Raw genomic sequence first — 26,493 nt, 5'->3', positions numbered from 1 at the left:
GAACTGTTTGTCCAGCATAATAATTTAATTTATAATGTCGCACAGTACGGTAGTACTGTTTAAGTAGGGATGACCCCAAAAATGGCGTGCACCACCAAAATGCCACTTTTAAAAATCAGCCTAGGGATATCTTTTGCAGCAAAAATCACCTTTGAGGAATAATATGAGTCCATCTACCATGAAGTACAGCATTAAAACCAAGAAAATACTTACTGGTGACTGGATATAGAACTTTTTAAAATCGCCACAGCCAAAACTCAAAAATTTATTTGGTTGCATCACTGCCTGCCTCACTGCCTATTGCCTAACCACATTCACTAGGCTAGAGGCTAAATGAAGCACACAGCCACCACTTTATGCCACAACAACAGACTCACTGGTGGGATGTGCCTTTTGGGGTTCTGATGAGTGTGCACCCTGTGTGCCTTGTCTTTCCTTTTATCTGCAATCTGGCCCTTCTTCATTCAATGAAACCATATCGAGGCATTAATTTTCCTTATCAACACAGCATATTTAGACACCACAACATTATTAAAACGCTTGCGCTACTGTAATAGAGGTACTGGACACCCAGATACCTGTAACTTCACGATAGGCTATATATTAGCTACCTTTTAAGCACGTACACCACATGTCTATTTTGAACACATCATGATGGCCATACCACTTGTTGGTCTGGCTGTGTTATAGTGACCACACCCCTTGATAGCAGACTTGAGATACTCTAATATGGTAGTCATCCTAATAGAACGGTCATTGACACATGTATCCTGTAGTAGTATCTATACTATAACAAAAAAAACAATATCAACTAGTGTTTAAAATTTTTTAAATGAAGTAGGGATCCAAGCAATAAAAGTACTGAAATGAGATAAATGATGCCTGATGATATTGCAGCATGGCTTGGTGAGAAAATCCCTACTTTGGCATTGATCAAAATAATAATTGTTATAACATGCCAGTGTATAGCGATTTTTCACTGAGCTATGCTGTAATGCCATCATTTATCTCTTGTTTCAGTACTTTTTATCACTTGGATCCCTAAAATTAGCAATTTTTAAGATACTAGTAGTGTATTAATTGAAAACTCATTAGGTGTTACAAGGATATATACAAGGTATTCAGATACTACACTGCACCTTCAATGCACACATGCTACTTAGAAAGTTTCTCCAGTTGTTTGATATAATCAAGAATGCTGTGGCCACCAACTGCAGATAGAAACATAACTTGGTGTGGCTGAAAGAGTCCATATGCTACCATTAGGTTGATAAGCCCGCCACTTACAGAAGGATCATTTTGAATGGTGATTATGTGGGAATGCATTTCCTTAAAATATTGTGATAAAGTGATTTTACCAACTGGGGGACATGCAAATACATTATGAATCAGTTTTACATTCTCAGAGATACAAAATGCAAGGAGTGATGCCAGGACTTCACCAAGGCAATGCTCAGCAGCATATATCTTCTTTTTACCAATAAAAGGCTTTACATGGGCTTCAATAGATTTGTAGGCTTTCTTGAATGCATCTAAGAAACCAGTGTGAGCAAGATATGGTTACCCCTCAATGATTGGTCCTTAATAAACTGAACATATAGTCTCGCGTGGCCAGACCCTTTTTTTCCCTGCGGACTGTGCGCCAAGGACACGCTAAAAAAAGTGTCTGGTACAATCACCGTCAAAAATGTGTTGGCTACTACCATAGTAGTGGTAGGCGACAATTGGTCAGAAGCCAAAAATAATAGGTTTCGATGACCACTACTTAAACTTGCTACATAGCCTGGCTTCTTGCAGTCTTGATAAGCGCCCAGTGTTAGAATTAGCAATTCAAAATGGAGCTCAATCTTGCTTTGGAAGAAGTAGTGAAGGATGCTGGCTTTGGATCATTAAAGCCGAAGCAAGAAGAGGCATTAAAGCATTCATATCTGGTAAAGACAAGTTTGTTGCTCTTCTGATGAGCTATGACAATCCATTATTTATGTGATTTTGCCAAATGTGTATGACAAGCTCAGAGGTATATATGCTCATGTATTGTATTTACATTACTTCAACTTGAATATGTAGGGACTGGAAATGCTATTGTTGTGTGCATATCACCCCTTACTGCCATCATGATTGAACAGCAGAAAAAAAATTTTACAGAGAGGGATAAAAGCAGATTTTGTTGGAGAATCACAGATTGATCCCAATGTTGATAAGACAGTTCTTTCGAGAGATCTTCAGCTACTGTATATCAGTCCAGAGAATCTTTTGAAAAACCGCAAGTATAGACCAATGCTATATTGACGCCAGTATACACCAAAAATATGGTTGCTTTAGTTGTCGATAATGCCCATTGTGTAAAGACTTGGTGAGTATCCTTTTATATAGTATTCCTATTCACATAACTTGTTTACAGGGGAGATGATTTTTGACTTGCTTTTGCTTAAATGGTGACCTAAGAAGTGTTTAACCAGAAAATGTTCATGTGCTGGCTTTAACTGGAACTGCCACATCTGATGTATTTGACTGTGTCATGAAAAGATTGTCCTTCAAAGATCCTGTTGTTATTGGACTCTCTCCTAATCATGATAACATTAGATATCATGTTGAGCCATTGCTAGCAACAGATCACCTCTGTGATATGTTTGCCACATACATTCGTACCAGTCGTACTGAGTTCCCTAAAACTTTGATAATTTTTTTGTCGAACAATTGGAGAATGTTCACAAATGTACCAAACACTAAGAAGATTGCTTGGTGAAGATTTTACTACACCACCAGGCTTTCCTGATTTCCATAAACACCATCTGCATGGTGGATATGTACACTCGGGCATCATTTGATCACATGAAAAAGAAATTTTTAGAATCATTTATGACAGAAAATGGCAAATTGAGGTTATTGATAAGTTACCAGTGCATTTAGCATGGGTGTTGATTGTCCCAACATATGTAGTGTAGTTCACGTGGGCCCACCGTCTTCATTGGTACAATATGTTCAAGAATCTAGCAGAGCTGGACGAGATGGAAATTCATCTGTCGCCTTGCTATTGTATGGAAGCACTGGGAACCATCTGCAACAATCCATGAAGTTATATTGTACTAACAAAACAGGATGCCGACATAATAAACTATTTAAAGATTTTCTTTATCATACTGATAATGAATTTGTGGATGAACAATGTAAGTGTTGTGACATTTGTAAAGAAAGTTGTACATGTATAGATTGTATGTACACAAAACGCTTAATTAATTACAATAATAATTTATAACTTATATCACAGTTCCATTAAGTCTGGTACTTTGTGTTTTAACCAAGTAATGAGGTTCTTGTACTTTAGCTGCTGCAACAAATTATTTGCAAATTTGAATGATGAGTACTTTCATGCAAGAGTGAGGCTATACACCTGTTGGTCCTTCAGACACTGAACAGCAAGCTTAAAATCCCACTGAATAGATGAGGCAGAGTGCGTGTTAGAATTTGGTGCACATTTGCTTGTACACTCCTCAAACTTCGAACAGATTGAGTGTACTACTTGAATACACTCAGCTGCAAGCTTCACACTCTTGTCTGTCATGTTGGACCCCGTGTTTTGCATTGTGCATTTTAAGAGCGTGTTCAAGTACTCAAGATGCAAATCCATTGGAATGTTACGTCCAATGATGTTTGTGGTATTGATACATCTAGACCACTTCAATTGAGCAGCCTGTCAAGGTGAAAGAATATAGTTAATCTGCAATTGCAGATACTGTAATTCTTTCACCTTGCTGCTTTAAATATCAATAGGAAAAATTTCCAAATTATTATTATTATTAGTACTTTACAGTGACCAGCACTGAAGGTCTGGCAGTAACATGTGCTGCAGCCTTTGGGTTACCTAACCTAACAAGAACTGGAGACTTTAAATATTTACTTAACCTAGCTAACAATAAGGTGAAACAGAAGAGGGCCAAGAAAGGAAAAATCATGAAAATTCCCCAGATTAACCCTAGAGTCGTAACTTCTGTGGAATACAAAAACACCTTGTCATTGGTATTCGAAGTTTCGGAGCTTGATGGTGATTGCAAATTTTCAACAATGGCTTTCTACTTGAGGCAGTGCAAATTGTCTCAGCAGCAGCTGCAATATTCCCTTGCAGCACCACTTGTAGGAAGTCTTCTGCTGCCTTCATGTTGTCTCCAGGGTCTAAGGGCATTGCACTCCAGTTTTGCAAATTTTTCAGTTGATACAACATACCCTTCTCTGCAGCGGAGTTCTTACAAAATAAATGTATCCATATAACCTACAGAATTACACACGAATCAGTAGTATATCACATAAAATACAAGAATTTCATGCACAATTACTAGTAAACGAAACATAAAGATCAAGAATTATAAACATACTCTCATCAGTGTTAATCTTGCATGTCAATCTTCAGCTACTGCTTTAAGACCCTCCAGCCGTCCAATTGAGCTGTCATCATGGCTTCTTGCAGATTGTGCACCTCAACTTCTGCCAAACTGTCAGCTGGTCCCCATCAAATAAAATTCCGTGATAAAAAATTTTATCAACTAGTGAACCTTCCCCTTGGTATACAACCTGATGAATAGCTTGAGGCACATACTTGTGCATGTTGTGCATAATAGTACACATCTGCAAGCCAAGGGGAACCTATTTGGTACAACAGTGTACACACCATACATATGTTAAATGAAATACTGACCACTTCTGACATCTGACTCATTTCACTGGAGATGTGCCACTGAACAGATTGAGTGTTAGAAGAATACATATCTAAACATCACACAAGAACCCTACAATAATGAATGCAATAGTTAAATGTGTACACAGTTACATACACACCCGCCTACAATGACTTGCAACTCTTTCAAAAGGGCTGTGAGATCTACAAGTCCAGGAAGTAAAGTTGCAGGGTCAATCTTCACATGGTGTGGAGTCACATCAGACAAGCCAGAAAATTCTACACAATCTGTGACTGCAAATGTGTGAAAATAATGCAGTGATTTAGATTGATGATTGAGTCACTGGAAGCTAGCCCTAATATTTTTATCAATGTTATCACCTACTATTTTGTGTTCATTTGATGTGCATGGTTGAGGTTCAACAGAAGCATTAGAATGACTACTTTGACCCCCTCTGGACTTGAGGAATTGCCTTCATCATCAGGTGTAATTGAAAAATCACAATTCACAATTTCTGACAACATCCCCCTCAGCTGCTTGTGGAAGGTCTTCAGCTCTTTCATGATTGTTGTGGTCATTATCATAACCTTGATCATGGTCAGCATTGTCATTTTCGTTTGCTCTACTAGCAACACCACCATTATTCACAACCTCATCTTCATCATCACTACTTTTGCAATCTGAAATTTCTTCAGTTCCTTCAGCCCAATCTAACGTTACTCTTTTCCTCTTGATGTCAGCCTACAAAGCAGCAACATAATTATTATGCAATCCACGTACAATTGTATGTAGCAATTTATACCTCCATAGTTCCAACCAAACTGCTTTTCTATTCCACAACTTTAGTATCATACCCTTTTCATCTGTTCCATGGTTCCAGTGTAGAAGAGGCAAACCATTAATGGCTGGAAACAGTTGTACATCTATATAGCAGTCAAAATGCACATATTTTACACATACATATGTACATACCTGTTTACTGGAGCAATTTCCATACATTAGGCAGGAGATCACTCACTGCACCAATCCCATACCATCAGATCTCCACTTTAAAATTAATGAAATAGCAAAGCAGATTAGTGGCTTTGATGCACCACAAAACATATGTCCATAAAACCGTAACAAAGTTGGGGCTTTACTCTGTAATTCCTCCCATACTACATCCCAGGTGAATTTGTGAAGGACAGAAGTGATATTATAAAAGACACCGTCCAAATGACTCATATCTTTTATCTCGCCCATTAGTAATCGTTCGACGTTTAAAGCTGATTCATCCGGTGTCATCTCAGTCTGCAACAACTTATGGACACTACCATACTCCCTTCTGTAAACTTGCTTTATAACAGCACGCCAGGTAGGAGTTGCCACAACAAGATCTCGTGTGCCAGATTTGTAATCAACAGTAACCTGATGTGTGCATATCAGATAAAAGTGTCTTCACACTAAGCTGTATAGATCACTTACAGTGACTGCTGGTGGTATCTGAGCCTTGTCATACACATCAGATATTCTATTGCCATTAGCCTACACAAAAGTGTAGTGCCACTGCAGTCCAATGTGAAAGAGGCAGATAAGTAAGGATTTATAGTTTGTATAGTACTAATGTGTGCAGTTCTGATCTATGTTTTACATATTCATACTCAGTTGATATGTTAGGATCTTCTGCTTACCATGTTTGGCATCCTCGGATTTTGTCAAATTGAACTGTACGGTGTCCACATCCAGGTAAGTTTTCACAATGTGGTTTGGTAGTGTAGTCATTAATGTGTTTTGTTATAGATACAGATCTAGAGCTACTACACACTTATTGGATGTTAACTGGAACTTAATTTGTATGTTGTACTGGTATTCGACCATATATATTTTTTCACTGCACAACCAGTGCAAAAGTTACGTGTTATGTTCATATGCACAATTCTCAGTCTTTTGACATTCCGGTCTCCACTGTTAGATGCAGGGGCAGTGGAGCAGGCCAATGAGTGAGGGGGCCAGGCCAGCTGTAAGTTGAAGACCAAAAAAATAAAAAAAGGTCACAGCCTGCTGACAATAGCTGCTCTCTACCAATTATATCTCCTTATTTATAACTACATATACGTAGCTAAGTAGCTTGCTACACTGCTCTTCTGAATACTGTGACTGTTCTATTAGAGTATCTCGATCTATTCTTGCAAACAGTGTCCCATAAAAGTGGGGGGGGGGGGGATGGCTTCCCCGTCTCCACCGCTTGGTTAGATGCCATATTTATCTTCAATCTTGTACACCAGATCCAACCTACAGGCTTGGCATCACCAAAAGTCTGGCTACACCCCTGCTTCAGATCACTGTCGTCATGATCACCACCTGTATGGCCTGGTCTGTTGCATCCCACAAGCTCAAGCTTTCAATAGCCTTCTTTGTGGGATAGTGACTAATAAATTAAAATAAAGGACGGATGATATATACAGTTGGGTACTGCTTTGGCCTCTACTTTATGACTGAAGTAGGATTGAAATGTACACTACTATAGTTGTAGGTGTTACTGTAGATGACTCCTAGGCAACCAATGCACATGCCAATTATGCTCAATGCTTTGGCTGCCTATTATGCCCTAGATTATCCAGACATGCCAACTCTCACACATTATATGAGTCTCACTCTTTGGCTAGTAATCTCACGCTCTCATGCCTAACCCTCCGTTTCTCACTCTTTCAGCTTAGTTCTCACGCCTGATCTGCTTCATCATTAGCCCTGTGCTCAAAATTGGACAACCCTGTGCTTATTTATGTGCTTTGAGCATGCAGTGACTTCACTACCAAAAATCCTGGAGCTGCACTTGAATCTGGTCCACATTGCTGGTAGTGTTTGAGGTCTCACTCCTAAAATTGTTGAGAGGTTGGCATCTCTGCAGATTATGCTGACATAATTGGCGAAGGCCTAATGTCCCTCTTATTAATACTTTTTTTTTCTGTAATGGATTTAAGTTGTTTTTTTTCTTGTAGTGCTTGTTGCAATTATTGTTACTGTGCCAAAATCAAAGGGATTAAGCCAGCTGGCACATATAACGCGGCACAGAAAAAGGATCATCAGTAACTGCATGGCTGGTATTGGATTACTAATTGAACAATTTTTAGTCCATACATATATTAAAGTCTGCACATATTATACTTACACCTTACCTTATTCTACTGTAGCCATTATTTGTGAAAAGTTTAGTAATATACAGCAAAATAATACAAAGGTCCTGTTGGTATCTGTAGTTATATCTATTATATGTCTTGTATATAGCACTATAGTTTGTCTTATATCATCATCATTGTACCTGTATATATATAAAACGACAATGTGTGTAAAAATAAGTTTCAAAGCCAGTTATGGTTGGCTCTGGGGTATTTAAAATACAAAAGTAGTGAAAATCCAGCCAAGCTGTATAAAGTGTGTGGCCTTTAAAAGCCTGGCTGAGTCAAGGTGGTAACTTGCAATAATTTTAATGTTAATTAATAATTGTGACCGGATTTGCAAAAAGGTACCCTTTCACACACAAAATTTGACCCTTTTTTTTAACTTTGAAGCTTTGTAACTTTTGTATCTTTGCATATAATTGCCTGAAATTTTCCAAGAGTGCAAAAGTATCTGGCTACATTTTAAAACTAAAAGCAAGTTAATCAGTATAAGGAATCAAGTGTTACATCATTTTGTTTGCTGACATGTAAAATGTGTGGAAAATGTACCTTTTCACAAATCCGGTCACAATTATAGATTATTCGTATACGTAGTTTTTATCAAACATTGACAAAGATGATATGAGCAATATAATATACAGCACAAAGGACATGCTGTCATTTCTAGTTATGTGTAAATGTCACATAGGCATGCATAATAACTCAAACAAATTAAACCTAACACTAAAAAGACAAAGCTGTCTTAGACAGCGTATTGCTTGGTCCACTGTCTTGCTGTCTCATTAAACTTGACTCGGTCAGTGTTGTACTCACGAGTTATGTCAGGCTCCAGTGCATTATCAGTATCAGCTTCATACAATGTTGACTGAATAGCTAAGAGCAGTTTAGACACTGTGACATTTGCTCTCCAGCCAGAGCACAACAATTCTAAACTAATGCATCCCACATGATTGCCTGTTGACCCAATGTTAGGATGATATATCTTTGTTTGGAATGTGACCTTTGGTGGCTTGAAAGGATACTCTACTGGAAATGCTATTTTAATATGGAACACTCCTCCTTCATAAGGACTGTCTACAGGTCCCTTGATGGTTGCCTTCCAGTTTACAATGTCATCTTCAACTGGACTAAAACTGATCATTGGTTCTGGATTGGTCAAGACGGTGAATAATTCTTTCTTCAGCCGCCTGACAGCTGCTGGACTACACAAAACAAACAATACCCACACATGTACTAACAAACACAATAGCTTACGTTATCACTCGAGAATCTCCATAGGCACGAGCTTCTTTCCTGCAATAACATTAAAGAATAATTTTAAAGTACTGAAGGTAAGCATGGTCAGAATACTGAGCATTATGATACAAAATGTGTGTAAACGATGATCAAATGAATGTAAAACACATTAAATCCTTACATCTGGTGTTAAATGACATAATTTTAACTGACAGTGTGTATAACTGTATATGTAACTGAATTTGGGAAACTGTTAATCTACTCACAACAGCACTTTTGTAATAAGATGCATTTAGAAACAATGGGTAATAACGGAAGTTCCAGAAGTGGAAAAATTTATGCAAGCTTTTATTGCCTCACTGGTGGGTGAATTAACACTCTTGGACCAATGGATGAATCCTGGGCATTGTATTCGCCTTTACATAGGGAGTTCAAAAATACTTGTTTCATCTCCATGCACAGGAGGGTTCTGAGTTACAAACATTTGTTTGCATTGTGGTGACGAAAGAATTTACTGATGATCTTTCTTCAGTGAATTCGAAACACAGAAGCATACCTTGGGAAAAAACTCTACCTTGGTGGATGCACAAATTCATGGCGAACACAAAAGCACCAGAATTCAATGCCGTACACCATTGTATCAGTAAGTTTTGATGGTTTATGTAAGTGCCTGTAGATTATTTTCTCTATGGCTACTTTACATATTGATTTATTTGCTTGTTCGGCTGTAATTCCCACACTGCTTAACTTATGAAGCTGAAACTTAATAGCCAGTCCATTCCTCTGTCCCTATAGACAACAAAGAACCAATAAAATGAGTTTTGTAAAATTGACGGTTTTCTAAAATTAGGTAACATGTATGAAATTAGAGTTATCCAAGGAGTCCGATCAAGCCTGCAGACATGCATCACCGGTAACAGGTTATCACATGTGATTAGACCTTGGTGTACATCCAATGTTCGTACCTTCCCATGCAGGGGCTACTACACACGTACATGGGAAGTAGCACACCAATACTATCGGCTACAGAGGTAATTTAGTAATCCGTATGGCTATGCAATAAAGCACTAACTTTCAACAAGTACTAAATACACTCTGTAAAGTTTCACAGTTTGTGTCATGTGATCCTTCTCACATGATACCAGTGTTTAAACAAGGAAATGGTGTTGAATCAGAAAACTGGATTAAGACATGGCCAAGAGCAGACCACAGTTAGACCAGCCTCAAGTAGTTTGAATAATGCTGAGGGCCAGTATGCTGATGTAGTGATTTAGCCTATCTGATTGGATTGGTTTTGTATAATCTGGTCACAATTGTGTCTGAATGCCTACCCCATAGATCAATCAATCACTGAGAAGTGAAGGGTCAATTATGCTTCATATTGTGCTATGTTCAGCTCTGCATCAGTCAAGCTACTACAGAAAGTGTGGACCAAAAGGCACCTGTCTGGTTGAAGTGATGTCTAGCCATGAAACAACTAAGGTGGTAGCCTTAGCCGTTATCAAGTTACATTTGTCTGAGTACATTAGTTAGTCAGCTAACAGAAAAATTCCACTAATTAAAATTCATGACAATTCATTGAAAGCATTTGGGTAGTGATGAACTGATTAATTGCTAAATAATCGGAAATCAGTTTATCAGTTTAATTTCAGCAATATCAGTATCAGTGTTTATTAGCAGAGTACATGTGAGAGCCTTCATGATCTCCATTATCTCTTGAATTAGCTGTGTGGTTATAATACATTGCTCTTTTCAGGAGGAGAAAAAGAAAATGGAAAATGAAGCTATGCAAAATGAGGTTCTACATTACTTATAACTTGCATTTATATCTTATATATGTAGCAAATTGACCAAATGCAAAATGACTTTGCTAAAAAGTTTGACAGTTGTCATGAAGCCACAGAACATACTGGGCTACCTGTAGCATTCAAATTGACATCTGGTGATACAATCAGGTTTGTTTTCTCCAAAGACAGTTCTGTTCAGGTTAGAGCAATTGTGTGACATATACAACAGCTAATATATTGTGTTTACAATTACAGGAGGTTTACCAGTATGTGTTTTCAAGGGAGACACACTTCCCCTTTACATTATTTATATCAGCTTTGAGAAGTGAAATGCCTTTAAAAGATGGCAATGAGCGAGCAGCTGACTACCCTATACAAGACACTTTGTTGATTGTTCAAAGTATGGGCAATGAGGATAACAGTCTAGATGATTTTCTAAGTCTACTTTTGGAGGTGTGTGTGTATACACCTGTATTCTTGTATAACTTATTTAACAAATTATTTAGCCTCCAGTTGATTCTAGAGCACTAGTTGATTCTAATGAAGGTGGCCATAATACTTCAGTACAGTCCCATAATCAGGTACGTGTATGGTAACTTGTATGTTATATCCACTTCAGGGGCATATCCAGGATTTTTCCAAGGGGGGTTTCCCACTGATTCATTTTGAACACTAAAATGCTTCAAAAGTTACTAGATTCACGGTTTCATGAGTAGTTTTTTAATTCCCTTTATGTCTTATAAATGTCAAGTATTGTTTAGCTATGGCTGGTCAGGTGTTGTAGTGATCACGCTACATATCCAAATCCTCCAATTAAAATGAAAAACTCAAGATTTATTTACTAAATCACATTCTTGAAATTTTCAAGTTATTGATATTGTTCTTCAACACCCATTATCATGAACCACGATAGTAGGTTCATAATAGGGATCGCCCATGTTTTTTGCAAAAACTCTAATAGAACGCACGCCTAAAAACCACCTTGGAAAGTATCCTCCAACTCAAAACAACCCTCTGGTGATTCTTTGCAATGAGTATAGGTCCACTAGTAAGTATCAAGTGAAAAGGAAACAGTATGTGTATTTCAGACAAAACTGAAATATGCCCATTTGTTCATATCATGAACCACGGTAGTGGGTTCATAATAGGGATCGCCCATGTTTTTTTGCAAAAATCCTAATAGAATGCACACCTAAAAACCACCTTGAAAAGCATCCTTCAACTCAAAACAACCCTCTAGTGGTTCTTTGCAATGAGTATTGGTCCACTAGTAAGTATCAAGTGGAAAGGAAACAGTATGTGTATGTCAAACAACGCTGAAATTTGCCAGTTTGTTCATATTATTATTATTCATAATATTATTACTAGGACCGCGTCACATACAACCAAGTACATACACCAACGTTGCAACCTACCCATTGGGCAAGTATAAACAGTGCCATAGGCAGCACTCAGAGCAGTGTGCGTGTACCGGTGGAAATGATACATATGCATACGTACACAGGCAAGGGAATTTAACTGGCATCAGAAAACCACAATACTAAAACACAACCTACACAAAAACCAAGCTATATTGAAAGTAGCTATATATTGTAGGTGTCACGTGTCTCTCAAGATGACTCAGCAGTGAAGTGAGGCTATGCAGAACAAGGGACATGGTGAAGGCACAATTAACAATTGATTCCAATCAAGCCAATATGGCACAACAGACTCTGTTGTAACTAGAGGCCACAGGTGATGTGCCAGTATATCAGCGGTGTGGCATTGGCACAGTGATCACAGTCTATAATATTATGCATACAGCCATGCACAACATACAGGAGATAGTTACACATTGTTATATATGCAGCACTGCATCGGCTTCTTGTTTAACTATTATACAGACTCACAGTATAGCTAGTAGACTGATAAGTCCAGTGGAAAATAATTCCAGTCGCTAGCACGGCAAGCCAGATGAAGGATGAAGATGTATAAGGCCAATGAAACTTGATTACCAGTTTCTCGCTCAGATTTTTGAAAATTTGATGCGGGCGGGCGGTTATTATTCATTTTTCATTATTTTCCAAAAGCACAACACACATCCCAAACATGAAGATTTCTGCCAAAAACAGTGAGATCTACATTAATTACTCTTGCATTAAGTAGCTAAAGTACATTACTAATCCATATGAGAATATTCAGCTATTTCTGTAACTCCTAAACAAGTGATTTTTCCATTAGAGCATAGCTGATTGCTCTATTGGAATAAAAGTGACTGCTCTATTAGAGTATTTCGATCTGAAATACCAATAATGGAAATTCCATGCGGGTGTATCAAAAGCATGCGGGCGATGACGCGAAATTGCTAATCAAGTTTCATTGGCCTAATACAACTACAAGTATTACATTACTCATTACCTTGTTGTTCCAGCTGGTTGTTTATGAGCGCATCAGCTGGTATCCCAACTGGTCATCAGCTGGTTGTTCACTGCATGACGCCTGGCGGAGCGCATATCCTGCACACAAAATACACAGTTACAAACATTTAAACATACTCGTAATGTTGTTGTTTACTGGTAAAGTGGCCTTTGGCCGCTCCGCGGACGTTTAATAATCTTCTCCTTCGAGCAATCTGTAATTAAACAAGGGTGTGGTACCGGGCGTTATATAGAATTACACCCAATACACGTACGGTGAAGTCATCAGCACGAACAGGCGTACTTATTATACGGTTGTGCCTTCATTCACAGGCGAATCTATCCCCGCTTAGTTTATGTCTCTAGGCCTCGTAGTTTTCTCAAACATTATTTATTTATTTATTTATTATTTATTTATTTATTATTTATTTATTTATTTATTTATTCATTCATTATTAATGACGTAATTTTAACCGTATTTCGTATTATTCTTACTACTTGGTTGTATAATTATTATTCTTTCACAGGCATAGCGAAGTTGACAAGGAGAATCCTGCGATAAAAAGTAGCAAGGCTTGCTGAATGGATCATTGTGCGTGTCCATGACCTATTTTTGATTTCGTTTTCGGATGGAAACAGCCCAAATCGGGCCGTTTCTTCTTGCCAAAACGCCATTACGCTCGAGAAGCCATATAAGATCATGCTCAGAGTTAAGTTTTTTGGTGTGCGCGCTACTTGTGGTAGCGATTCCAGAAGAATTTTTAAATTGATGGAAACAATTTCTATTAAGCACAGGCTTGTCCAGCGCTCCCCAAGGATCTCACGAACACTTAGTTTTTAAAAATCCATCAATGGATGATGGAGTTATAAGCAATTTTATCCTTTAAAAATGGTAAAATTTTCTCCACTTCTTTCCATTGAAAAAGTCCCCCAAAATGGCACAATTGAATAAATGTTTATAACACAGGTTTGCAAAAACATTTTCAACTTCTGTTTCCTGATATAAATACCTCAGTACATGGACTATAATGCAACCATCATTATAAGACCCTCTCAGTAAAGGTCACCTCTGTAGAAGGCCACTTAACAGTTGCATGAACTTAGCATATTACAAATGGCATAACAACTTGCACTTGGTCTGAATGCAAACGCTCTGTACTAGTCACCTTCACCCAAAATACATTGTGCATGCAAAACAAGGACTTGTACTGTTCATTTATAGCTGCTTATACAGTCATTTTTACTGTTACTTTTTAGCTCCTTGATAGCTACCGAAGTGATGCACCAGACAACTTGGTTATTTATCTAGCAAATTTGCTGACTTCTTGCATACTAATAATGAAAACTACATTGACAAAAATGTTGCACTTTGTGTAACTAACATGTGCTGGGTCGTTTCTTGCAAAGACAACATTACATTGTAGTAAATATATTGAAAAACAATCTTAGAATGGGCATAAAACACCACACAAACACATTTATAGAAGGAAACTAACAGCACCATCGTGTTCCTCGTCCCCAGAAACCCTAGAAACGATCTAATTGTTTGATAAAACACTTGTACGGCAGCGACTCGATTGTGCCATCTTCCCAATGGAGGATTCAAGGAGAAAATTTTATGCAGAATTTACGGAATTCCGGAATCGCTACGTGGCTAATAGAATCTGTCTTTATTAAACTCAGTATAGGCCAGGAAGCTTAATCTGGGCTGATGACTTTGTTGCAAGGTGGTTTTTTCGCTCCGTGATTATTGTACGTGGGCGGGTTATCCAGATTAAATACTCTAATAGAGCAGTCACATAAATACTCTAATAATGCAGTCAAGTGTATAACAACAATCCTTGCACTGAATTTGAAAGCTATATTATAGGCACCAGTAATGTAAATTGTAGCTCATATTAGGAGACTCTCAGTCTGTATGCACATTGCAATTTGATCAGTTTCATGTGTGTACTGAAATGTTGACAGTGTTACTATGCAGAATGTAAAATTACACTATTCACAACAGTCTTTATTATCAATAAAAGAAATCTCATAATCCATTACTGGATTAATTAAAAAGTACACAAGCTAAATGAATTAAAAATTGGAAATTTTAAAATGGGAATAGGGATCGCTGAAAAAGCCACAAAACAAGAAGGGATTGCTGGGGTGGTAATGTAAACCACAAATCCCTATTTTGACTCTCTGTCAGTGGTAATGTAAACCACAAATCCCTACTCACTTCAAAATGACAAAGCATGTAACTAAAGATTTATGACAGAGTCAAAATAGGGATTTGTGGTTTACATTACCACCCCAGCGATCCCTTCTTGTTTTGTGGTTTTTTCAGCGATCCCTATTCCCATATTAAAATTTCCAATTTTTAATTCATCTAGTAAAATTGCATTCCGTTATGAATGTTCTATTAGAGTAGTTTTGACTGTTCTATTAGAATACATCTGACTGTTCTATTTCATGCCCATATTGGTAAGTGACTGCTGGGCTAACACCATACCTTGGTTGATTTGCTAATTCATGGTGAACATTTTAAGTCAAATTGCAATGTTGTAGTCTAATGCAAACAGAAGTTATGGCTGTGAATGTAAGCGCCTGTAGTTTATTTTCAGTATAGTCGCTGTACAAATCGATTATCTTGCTCTTCCTACTGTCTAGCATTATAATTCCAAAACTACTCACCACTTTGGTGATCCATTCCTTGAATACTGCAGATAACGCTGAAAAATGTTTTGGAAATTGTGCGAACAAGTCAGGTTTTTGCTGAGACGGTCACAATTGTTACAATTAGTTGCACAAAACATGTGGTTTTTGTGTGGTGGTTACTCAACCTGTGTTGTCAATGTTAAATTAGTTCAAAATTTTGCTTTGAGATCAAAAGATGAATGACCTCCAGTGACCTCCACTGTGCCAACTCCAGAAATGGTACAGCTACACAGGTTATCTATGAACACACATCAAATTCCTTCAGTGTACAGCATCAGCTATACCTATGCTGAAATTTTAACAAGTATATACAGTAATGCTATACCTAAAGCAGTTAAGTGTATTAATATTTTTTGCACTCTGTAGATTGTGATTCCGGTTTCCACTGGTGATAGTATAAATGTAGAAAGGTCCAGCGATGAAGAAGTGGTTGAAGGTGAGTTGCTGAAGCTTATACTGACCTTGACCACTGGTTTATTGTAGATTTTGAAGAGAAATGATTGGCATACATGTCGATTATAAAAGCAAGTCCCAGGCAAAAGCATATTGTAAACAGATTTACAATTTTTGAAGATGTGATCAAGATGTACAAAGAAGAAGGAATGGTCATGGAATTTCCCACATTCATCCAATTTGAAGATGAACTGGCCATAGATGTGGGCGGAGTTACACGTGAAATGTTTTCTGCTTTTTGGGAGAAGGCGTACAGTTTGCTGTGTGATGGAGCTAATGTCGTAGTGCCACTTATTCATCCTCAGACAGACATGGCTATCTTACCTGTTATAGGAAAGGTAATTTCTCATGGATATTTAGCTAGTGGGTATCTGCCAGTGCGCATTGCCATGCCATCACTAATTGGCATTCTTCTTGGTGCATGCCTAGATTTGCCACATAATGTTTTGCTAGATGTATTATTGGACTATGTTAGTAGTAACGAGCGAAGAAAACTCCAGTCAGCTTTGACATACAGTGAGATTGAAAGCAAGTTTCCTGAAACTCTTGAGGGTGAACTTATCTCGATTCTCTCTCGCTTGGGTTGTCGTGTTATGCCAACTCCAAAGAATATAGCTAACTAAGTTTATGATAGGAGTAGCAAAGTATGAATTTTGTTGCAAACCAGCAGCTGCTATTGGCTTAATTAATATGGGCATCCCAGAAGAGCACAAGAAATTCTGGAAGGATTTAGGTGTTAATGGCATTGCTTGTTTACGGCAACAATTTGACTGTCACTAATGACAAAGTTCTAGCTTTGCTTTGCTACAATTGCAAAAGTCCAGTAGAAGAAAGAATAAAAGGATACTTGACAACCTTGATAGGTAATTTGGGAGCAGATGGCTTACAAAATTTTTTACGATTTGTTACTGGAAGCTCTGTAGCAATATGCTCACAGATTGATGTGACTTTTACTACATTAAGACAGTTTCCATTTGCTGGCACATGTGGATATACTTTGGAGCTGCCAACTTACTTCCCTAACTATGACAAATTTTGTGAAATGTGGCTTTCAGTACTGCAGGGGACAGGAAATGAATGGAAATGGCAGATGAATGCTCCATAGTGCTGCAGATAGTGCCTTTTAAGAAATTACTGTTGATTTTTACACGTGTCATAATACATGATTGTAATAATATTATTGTATGAACATTGTGTGTACACTTCTGTTGCTTTCTTTGTTACTGACAAAAGGTTTAATAAATCATATTTCAACACTTTGTAAATTATTAAGAAATCGTACAGTGTTTTCATATATATCTATACCATATTCATTTGATTGTTGTAGAGGGTCAATGACTAGTTTTAGAGAAGTTAGATCTGCATCATTGATGTTGTATGCACACTCAGGCACTTCTATTCCATTTTCATCATTTTGTGAGGGGATTGGGGCATTGTAGTCAATGCCATAAGCGGAATCAACATCTTCAAACAAATCTAATGCTGTGAGCCCAGAATTACGAAGTAGCAGCAATCCAGAACTAAAAAGTTGCAGTGGTGATTTATTGTGAGCAGTGCGAATAGGATGATGATTCCATGAATTAACAAATTGTGTAAGGGAATTATTGATACGTGGGAGGAAAACATAGTGGAGTGCATATAGATGCTTTTCATCCATGGGATTTAATAAATCATGTTGTTCCATGAAATAGAAAAGTCTGTAAAACAAACTAGTTACACACTTGTTCATGTCTCTCCACAGCCGCTCTATACGCTGGTTGCGGACTGAAGCACCAACAATCATACTGTTGCGTTCAGCCCCTCTGTTTTCTATCATATGCTGTGCAACAAGTAAATTTTCACCACCCTGGTCAGATCGTACCCGTGAGGGCAAATGGTATTTCTGTACAGCTTCAAGAAAACTGTCATAAACTGTACTAGCTAGCACATTTTAGGTAGATTATAAGTCTACTGTGGCCATCAATTGCTCCATGTGTTACCAGACGCCATCTAATTAACTTGTGATAAGAATCTGTATTAAAAAGTTGGGAGGTATATTTGCAAATACTTTATAATCTTCCATACAATTCACACAAATATATTTATATATATTATACAGCATATATAATGGCTAGCTCTTTAAACACTAATAATAGTTTTGTGATACAGGGCTCAGTACAGGAATGTAAAACATAGTATGCAGGCCACAACTGCTGACCCATATGACGTGCTGACCTATAGCAATACAGCAAATGTGATCCACAGTTTAATTAACTTGAAGTCAATAGTCTCATAATCATAACAAGTGCTATGTTTTATTTACTTAGTGTGGATACATATAACAGACAAACTCTTACACAAGTCATGTAATCAAGCTAGTGAATGTGGCTCTAGGTGTAAGCCCACAGTAGCACTAAAACATTCTCTATAACTAAGCGTGGCTTTGTGTATACCTATACAGGCAGGAACATACTTACTGGTACGGGCGTGGCTATGCATAATACGTAATTATGTCTACAGTAGCAGCACACATTCCCACTGATAATGGGTGCAGCCTACAAAAGGTGTTCTACTATGACATGTACCATAATTCACTTTATTTTTATGCAAAAAATTCGTGATAAAAAATTCTCATGTAAAAATATTTTCATATGATTTATGTAAATGACTGCTCTATTAGAGTAGTTCGATCTTGTATAAAAGTTTTGTGCAAGAAATTTTCATACAAATTTTGTATAAGAAATAAGCAAATTACGGTACTTTGTATTCATGATTTCACATAGCTATGCGTGAGGCCCAGATAATGGGTCAGACGATTGACTTGCATGAACCGAACAAGATGTGATTTGAATAACCTCACCCAGTGTGTTTTACTGTCATTGGTGGCTGAGTGCAGTGTATAAGCAATTTTGAAAGTTATTTATTGACTATAGTTTGAGCAGACTAAAGAGTTGGTATTGTGAGTCATGTGATCCATGTAGCTTAACAAATCTAGACAGTTTCTACCTTGTCATGAACTCTATTACATGCATTTACAGCACCAATTAGGGCTGGGCGGTATTGGAGTTTCGCTTCACGATATATCGTACAGAAATATATCACGATATTACTATTTATCGCGGTTATTAAAGATGACTGCTATATTAGAGTAGCTGACTGCTTTATTAGGGTATCTCGATCCTAGCTGACTGTTCTATTAGAGTATCTCGATCTTTGTAAAAAAAATGACTAGCTAGTACCATAGATATTTAACCCTAGTACTTTAAAAAAAAATATATATATATATATTTTTTAACCCGGGCTTGATGGACTGCCCTTGCCTACCACCCCCAGCACATAAATGGCCTGTGCTGGACAAACCGGGACTTTCTTAGTCCACGGCAAACTGAGACTCTGCCCGAATCAGCTCCACAATTGGGGGAGTCTTAACATAGTGACCGATGGATGAGCGGGCTCCGCGGATGCATTGTATGGAGGAGGTGGGGACTATTCTACGGAACGGAACGGAACGGAATGATGGACTAAACTGCGGAACGGAATGCTTTCTCAGATTGAAGCTTGCAGCTTACCATTGCTGTACAAGTTATCAGTGGCACTTCCAGCAGGTAATCAAACGTACCCCAAGAAAGATAAAACGAATTTAAGGATCGATTGTGGGTTCTTGTTGGTTGTCATTAGTAACGAAGTACTAATTGTGGGAATAGCTGACTCAGTGTGTTCATCTTCGGATATATCAAGTAGGGAACGTAATGCATGACTTGTTTTTACTAGTATGTGAGTTATTTTTACTTACTTGACTTTAGAATGTACAGTCTGAGGCCCAGCCTTTCTAATCGGCATAAATCAGTATGTGTATAGCTGCACTACAAAGGAAACAAGTATAGTGACAAGCTGAATCAACTCAGTCTAAGCAGAATCTAAAGGAATTTTGTGCAGTGTGTGAGAAGCCAACATTCAGATACCTCAAGGAGGCTATATTGTGTGAACATCAATGATTCAGTAACAGAGTAGTGGACTATTGTCAGATATCTCAGCCTGAGTACTGAGTTGAATTCTGGATGGGGTCTATTTTACAGAATGGAATGCTTTCTGAATCAACTTGCAGCTTGGCTAGCTGCTATCATTGCTGAAATTGCATTTTATCAGTGGAACCTCCAGGAAAATGGAATAGGATAATTATATATAAAACATTAATTAAGTGATTGTTTAGGTAATCATGACTTTATTCAGTCTAATAAACAGAATATATGGTTGATTGAGTGAGGTATCACTTTCAGAATGTTCAGAAGACCAGTGATGAGATACATGGATTCATCGAATTTTTGTTGTGGTTGGACAAACTGACTGTATAATATTAATTCACTTTCTTTATATTTTCTCAATTTTGAGCCTGTATACAAATAATTGAATTTTCCTTGTCAATAGAAATCCTAGAATAAGATGGGAGAGAAACTTATCTTTGTTTACCTATACTGTACAACCAAGAGTTCGTAATACTGATTTGTATGGGGGAGAGTGTCTAACTCTCAGTATGGCCTGTACAAACACCCTGCGTAAAGTTCACCTTTCATCAAATCAACACTTTTACTGGGGGATAGAAAACTGTTGATTAGTGTTGCTGAAGAAGGTAAAGCCTTTGTTCTGAAATAAGGCCAAGGTGTTACTTTAAGCAGGGTGTTTGGTGAATGCATTCAAGTTAGACACTCTCCACCTTATTATGAACTCTTGGTACAACTTCAAAGGAAAATGAAGAAACATACAGATGAATCAATAAAATCACTACAGTAAGGTGAATTACAGACTAGTGAGATCTTGGTTAATTAATGACAGTGGTTGGAGATTAAGTGTGGTAGCTTCTTGTTCTTGAATATGTTGCAAAGTGGAAGTACAAATCAAAATGGGATATCAATTTCATTATGAAAAATTTGTATACATAAATAATCTAGCATTACTATTTCATTTGTCCTCCACTTAAACATGCTACAACAGTACTAGTGTCAGTACATTGGCAGTGAGTCTACCTTGAAATTTCAACTCTAGAGTAGATCCAACACAGGACAGCCCGCACTATAACAAATACATGTGATCCCATTGTAATTTCATGGACCAGCTGGACTGGGAATCACTTGAAAATAGACGAACAAATTTAACCTGTTTTGTTTGAAGTAAAGCATGTGAAATGTTACACTTAAGAAATCCTAGGATTCTTAGGTGGTATGTAATTAATGTGAGTGTTCCATTTCAGGTCTGACTAGATACATTGAAATTACACACACATCCTGGTCCAAATCACGTTTGCCTGGTGGCTACGGGCATGGTTTCACATGCGGCTTATAATAGAGATTTGGCTGATCTTGGAGTTTGGCATTTAGCCTGATTCAAGGCTAGCAGTCAGACACATCCTTGAATTGCACAACAGATAAAATCAGCTCACTATTGAATACGGCATTAGTCCACTGCACCAGCTGTTAATATATAAATAACTCCATGCATACACTTCAGTGATGTTTGAGAATATACCCTCCTTGCGGTCTGCCAAAATATTTGCTCCTCACACACTGCACAAAATTCTTCAAGTTTTAATTCAGCTGGCTCTTTCCTGTTACCAGTATCTTCCTGCTTGCTTTATTTATACACTGACTTATGACTTGAAAGACCGGCCCAGACTGTTTTCTAAAGTCTAAATAGTTCCCTTCCGTATGGATGAACATCACTGATACAGCTCATCCCACAATAATACTTCGTTACTAATGACAACCAACAAAAACCCACAATCGATCCGTTAATTCTTTTTATCTTATGTTTAATTACCCACTGGAGATGCCACTGCTAACTTATAAGGGAAGTTTCAGCAATGGTAAGTTGCAAGCTTCAATTTGAGAAAGCGTTCCGTTCCGTGGTTTAGTCCATCATTCCGTTCCGTTCCGTGGTTTAGTCCATCATTCCGTTCCGTTCCGTTCCGTAGAATAGTCCCCACCTATGGAGGACCGCAAGAGAGAAAAAGATAGACAGCACCTTAACCACCCCATGACAACAGAGTAATCATCGCCCCACTTGTTTGAAAGTTGATGAGCCAAGCGTTGATAACTAGGTCCTTGTTTGCAGTAGTATCACGTGATTATTTGAGGTGCATTATAACAACCTTAAGGGCTTAATAAGCTGTCACAAACACTAAAAATCGTAATAATATCGATATCATGATATTATCGTTTCACCGAAACCTACGCGATACAGATATCGTTTCATTGCAATACCGCGGTATTACTATAATACCGAGAAACCGCCCAGCCCTAGCACCAATCATACCTATATGCCACAAAGAGTTTGGGGCTGCAACAGAGTACACTCGTCTTCTAGTTATCCCTCCTGGCCATCTCTTTGCTGCACTTAAAGGATCCTGTGATCTTAAAGCAGACCGGATCCTTGCTCTAGTGACCTTGTATCCACCAGCTCATAGTGTACCCATTGCCATTGACTCTCCCACATCTGGATTGTCTTGTCGTAGCTGTCTTAATAATAAAGATAAGTCTTGGTCTGATAACTGCACTGTAGGATCAAGAGTCATACCAAATTCAACCCTTCTCCTGTTGCAGAGCCATTATTATGTTTATAATAATAATGCTAATTTACCTGTAAAGTGTTGTTTTGGATATACCCAAAAGTAAAGCAATGTCATTCCAATTGAAAGATAGTGAAACCAGGTACTCAAGTTGGGCTTGGTCAACATCAAATTTCGGTAAACCACGTCTGTGTGTGTGCTGGACAGGTACATGGTACGCAGAATGATGGATATTTGAATCTAATATCATTTGATACTCTTTCCATTCATCCAGTAATGATCGCAACAACTCTATCAGCTGATCAACATACTGCTGGTATTCTGCAATGCTACCATCTGCTATAGAAGACAGACCATTTGCAATTGACTGACATGACTGAATTGATAGTTCTAATCTTTCAATCATGTGATCTGTAACGCCGTAAGTGGTCCCCCGCTACAAGTGGTCCGGCCGGACCATGTAAAGCTGCTACAGATGGTCCCCCCCCCCTGCCACAAATGGTCCCCCCACCAGAATTATATTTGATAGCGGTGTAGCGGTGTAGCGGTGTAGCAATCCCTACTTTGGTCCCCTTATAGATGGTGGCAGCTGTTGGGCTGTTGTTCATCACCTGGAGAAGGGCATGTCTGCCACTTAGGACTGGACTAAGGGCTCTGGCCACCATTAGGTGTTGTGGAAGCTTAGCGTTATAAGTGGGCTCAATCAAAATGCTGTTTACATCCTGCTCCCTCAATTCCTTGGGTAACGAAACATCCACTAGCTGCACTGTACGTCCTGGAATGGTAACATTCTTATCAGCACATATCACCATATTGATAGGAGGTTGAATGACAATTGCTATTCCATGGGTCAGGGTAAACGGTATTTCATGGCCCTTGATAGCAACATGACTGTGTTTATAGTCAATTATGACTTCATGTGTGACTAGGTAATCAGCTCCCAGTAGGCAATCAACAGTTTAAGTGTTTACAACCGTGAATACCTGTTCAGTCTGATAAGTACCTATCTTCACTGGAATCTGGATCTGGCCAACCACATCCAACGGGGTTCCACTTGCTCCCACAGGTGCTGATTTGGCTTCTGTAATCTTACATCGGAACTCACTGGGAAGAGTGTCCAACCGTACCACTGACATCGCCGCACCCGAATCTAATAAGATAGTTACTGGTGAATGACCTAGCAGACCATTTATTCTTAGAATTGTATTAATGCTATAATACTCACTGCTATTAACACTAGAACAAGTAGACTCACTGTTGTCTCGGTGTTGTGGCTGGTGGATTATGGGCGGCGAGACCAGCTGTCGTCCACCTTCGGGGTTGGTCCATAGTAGTTTAAAGGACAATTACGGCGTAAATGGCCTTCCTCCCCACAATTGTAGCATGGTCCAATGCGGCGATCTCTGCGGTTCCCCCTATCCCTGCCATAACCAGGCCTATTAGGTGTTTGGGATTTCCCTATCGTCACTTCCAGGGACTCTAGCCTCTTGGTGAGGGAATCCAACTTCTGATGTAATGCAGTGGCATTGGACTGTTCTGGAGTTGGCTGAGTTGGCCTTATGGCATGAACACCATCTTCCTCTCCACCAAATTCCAAGGCGTACTCAATCTCTGTGGCATCCTTAACAGCTGCAGTAAAGGTGGTTGGTTTACTGCGCAACAGTAACTGGCGGCTGATTTCTGGGAGCAGACCAGTTAGGAGTCTCTGAAGCAGCACTGATGAAGTCATAGCTTCTGTAGGAAAGGCGCTCTTAAATAACTGTTTAAGAGAAGAAGCAAAATCTGACACCCTTTCACCTTGCCTTTGGCTGCGTTGGCTGAAGCTTCTTGAAGCAGCTAGTGGATCCTCCCTTTTTCCCGCTCTCTCCTCGAGTGCTGCCCTTAGGAGTTTCAGGTCGCCCTTAATAGTGTCGTCAAAGTCCACGTAGTAGTCTATCAGCTTCCCCCTCAGCAGCGCTGGTATTACTGCGAGTTGTTTGGCTGCGTCCCATTCCTTGGTCGTGGCGACGAATTCGAAGCGAATCCAACCTCGTTTGAAATCTTCCACAACTAATTCTGGGACTGGTAGCTCCAATTGTGCCATCGCGCAATGACGTAGGTACAAACTAAGACAGAGTCAGGAGAAGAACAAATACACAATAGTCGGATTGCTTGCCTTTGCAGGTACCTTTTACGGGATTGACAGCGAATTCCGTCCCACGGTACCAGGGTAATCGTTTACAGTAGAAGACACTTCCAATCCCACTCCTGTCACCAATGTAGCGTGGTGTACTCAAGCGACGACGACAAACACACTAATAACCGCTATAAAGCACATGTACAGAGTCACGTGATGAGATTCTAATTAAGGTTACAATGGCGTATTCTAATTAATGTTACATAACAATTGGTGTACAGTAGTGTGTGCAGTGTTGAGTAAGTTTAATACTATACCAATGTTACACCTGCCATTACCGCCAATGAAGGGCATAGTTGTGACAAAGGCCGGGACAACAATGGCACCTTGGATGATCTGGCTGCTATATATACTAGCTATAAATAGCAACACGAAGGGCATAGCTACAGTAGTTGTGGCAAGGGAAGAGGGAGTCACTACGCCACTGAGTGACTGAGCTGGCGGATGGGTGGGAGGGAGAGGAGTGTCATGCCACAACCAGACCCCTATAATCGGTCCCCCCGACCTGTTATAGCTGCCATAGGTGGTCCCCCCGGACCATCTATGGCGCTTTAGTTGGTCCGGCCGGACCATCCATGGCGCCATAGTTGGTCTCCCCTTGAAATAAGCCAAGAATGGCGACTCATGGATGATGCTGTTCTCTACAAAAAGTTAGCTAGCTGAGAATGCTGAGAAAAGATGCATTCGACGGGGCAGACGTGGCAAGAATGTTGGCCATAGGTCGGACCAAATAGTTGCTGCAAATGGTCCGGCTATTATTGTTAGCATGGGGACCAACTGTGGCAAGGGGGACCAACTATGGCGCCGTGGATGGTCCGGACGGACCAACTAAAGCGCCATAGATGGTCCGGGGGGACCACCTGCGGCAGCCATAACAGGTCCGGGGGACCGATTGTGGCATGACAGATCACAATAATTTGCATTACAGACATCATAATGTCTTTCCGTTGTAGTAACCATTGCAGCTACTTCCTGAAAAAAACTTCTCCATCTTTCCAGAGACATTAGTTAACTACTCAGGAAAACACGACCTGGCGTAAATCCCAAACACATGATCTTCAGCCACAGCTCACGAAACTCGCAATCTTGGAAACGTTGTACTGAAGCCTAGAACGTGACGTTGTAACCTTAGAACGTGACGTTGTGTAAGCTTAGAATGTGACGTTGTGTAAGCTTAGAACGTGACGTTGTAAGCTTAGAACGTGACGTTGTGTAAGCTTAGAACGTGACGTTGTGTAAGCTTAGAACGTGACGTTGTAAGTTTACAACGTGATGTTTTAAGCTTACAACGTGACGTTTTAAGCTTAGAACGTGACGTTCTAAACACGTAATTTTGAAACAGATGGCGTGCCATACGGTCTAGGTTCCTAACCTAT

The 26,493-nt window shown here is 39.0% G+C and overlaps 2 protein-coding genes and 1 pseudogene across 4 annotated transcripts; all 3 read right to left on the bottom strand.

Moving 5' to 3' along the window:
• Positions 1 to 8,570: 8,570 nt before the first annotated feature.
• Positions 8,571 to 9,700, bottom strand: LOC136253925 (ubiquitin-conjugating enzyme E2-17 kDa-like). Its single transcript, XM_066046583.1, has 3 exons — positions 9,639 to 9,700; positions 9,083 to 9,121; positions 8,571 to 9,030 (listed from the first exon to the last, which is right to left on the bottom strand). The coding sequence occupies exons 1-3, from the start codon at positions 9,698 to 9,700 to the stop codon at positions 8,571 to 8,573; spliced, it is 561 nt and encodes a 186-aa protein (XP_065902655.1).
• On the bottom strand, positions 9,083 to 25,235 carry LOC136252487 (paraneoplastic antigen Ma3-like). Of its 3 annotated transcripts, none has more exons than XM_066044919.1 (4): positions 25,109 to 25,235; positions 24,197 to 25,046; positions 23,925 to 24,091; positions 9,083 to 9,121 (listed from the first exon to the last, which is right to left on the bottom strand). In XM_066044919.1, exon 2 carries the CDS (start codon positions 25,022 to 25,024, stop codon positions 24,224 to 24,226), a length of 801 nt encoding a protein of 266 aa, XP_065900991.1. In that variant the 5' UTR covers positions 25,025 to 25,046; positions 25,109 to 25,235; the 3' UTR covers positions 9,083 to 9,121; positions 23,925 to 24,091; positions 24,197 to 24,223. The 3 variants fall into 3 exon arrangements, with proteins under 3 accessions (XP_065900991.1, XP_065900992.1, XP_065900990.1); XM_066044920.1 differs by having other exon boundaries at positions 24,197 to 24,675; positions 24,739 to 25,229; XM_066044918.1 differs by having other exon boundaries at positions 24,197 to 25,229.
• Positions 17,607 to 24,077, bottom strand: LOC136253924 (uncharacterized; annotated as a pseudogene).
• Positions 25,236 to 26,493: the final 1,258 nt, after the last annotated feature.

This window comes from Dysidea avara, chromosome 4 (genome assembly GCF_963678975.1).
Source record: "Dysidea avara chromosome 4, odDysAvar1.4, whole genome shotgun sequence".
In the NCBI taxonomy this organism is placed as follows: domain Eukaryota; kingdom Metazoa; phylum Porifera; class Demospongiae; order Dictyoceratida; family Dysideidae; genus Dysidea; species Dysidea avara.
This window is presented reverse-complemented; position numbering and strand designations above follow the sequence as displayed.

Bases quoted from the DNA above. Each gene is read 5' to 3' on its own strand.
- LOC136253925 (XM_066046583.1), bottom strand. From the start codon at position 9,700: ATGGTGTACGGCATTGAATTCTGGTGCTTTTGTGTTCGCCATGAATTT. The intron at 9,122-9,638 runs GTAGAGTTTTTT...ATGTTATTGCAG, and splicing joins GAATTTGTGCATCCACCAAG to GAAAGAAGCTCGTGCCTATG. The intron at 9,031-9,082 runs GTAAGCTATTGT...TGTTTTGTGTAG, and splicing joins GGAGATTCTCGAGTGATAAC to TCCAGCAGCTGTCAGGCGGC.
- LOC136252487 (XM_066044919.1), bottom strand. From the start codon at position 25,024: ATGGCACAATTGGAGCTACCAGTCCCAGAATTAGTTGTGGAAGATTTC.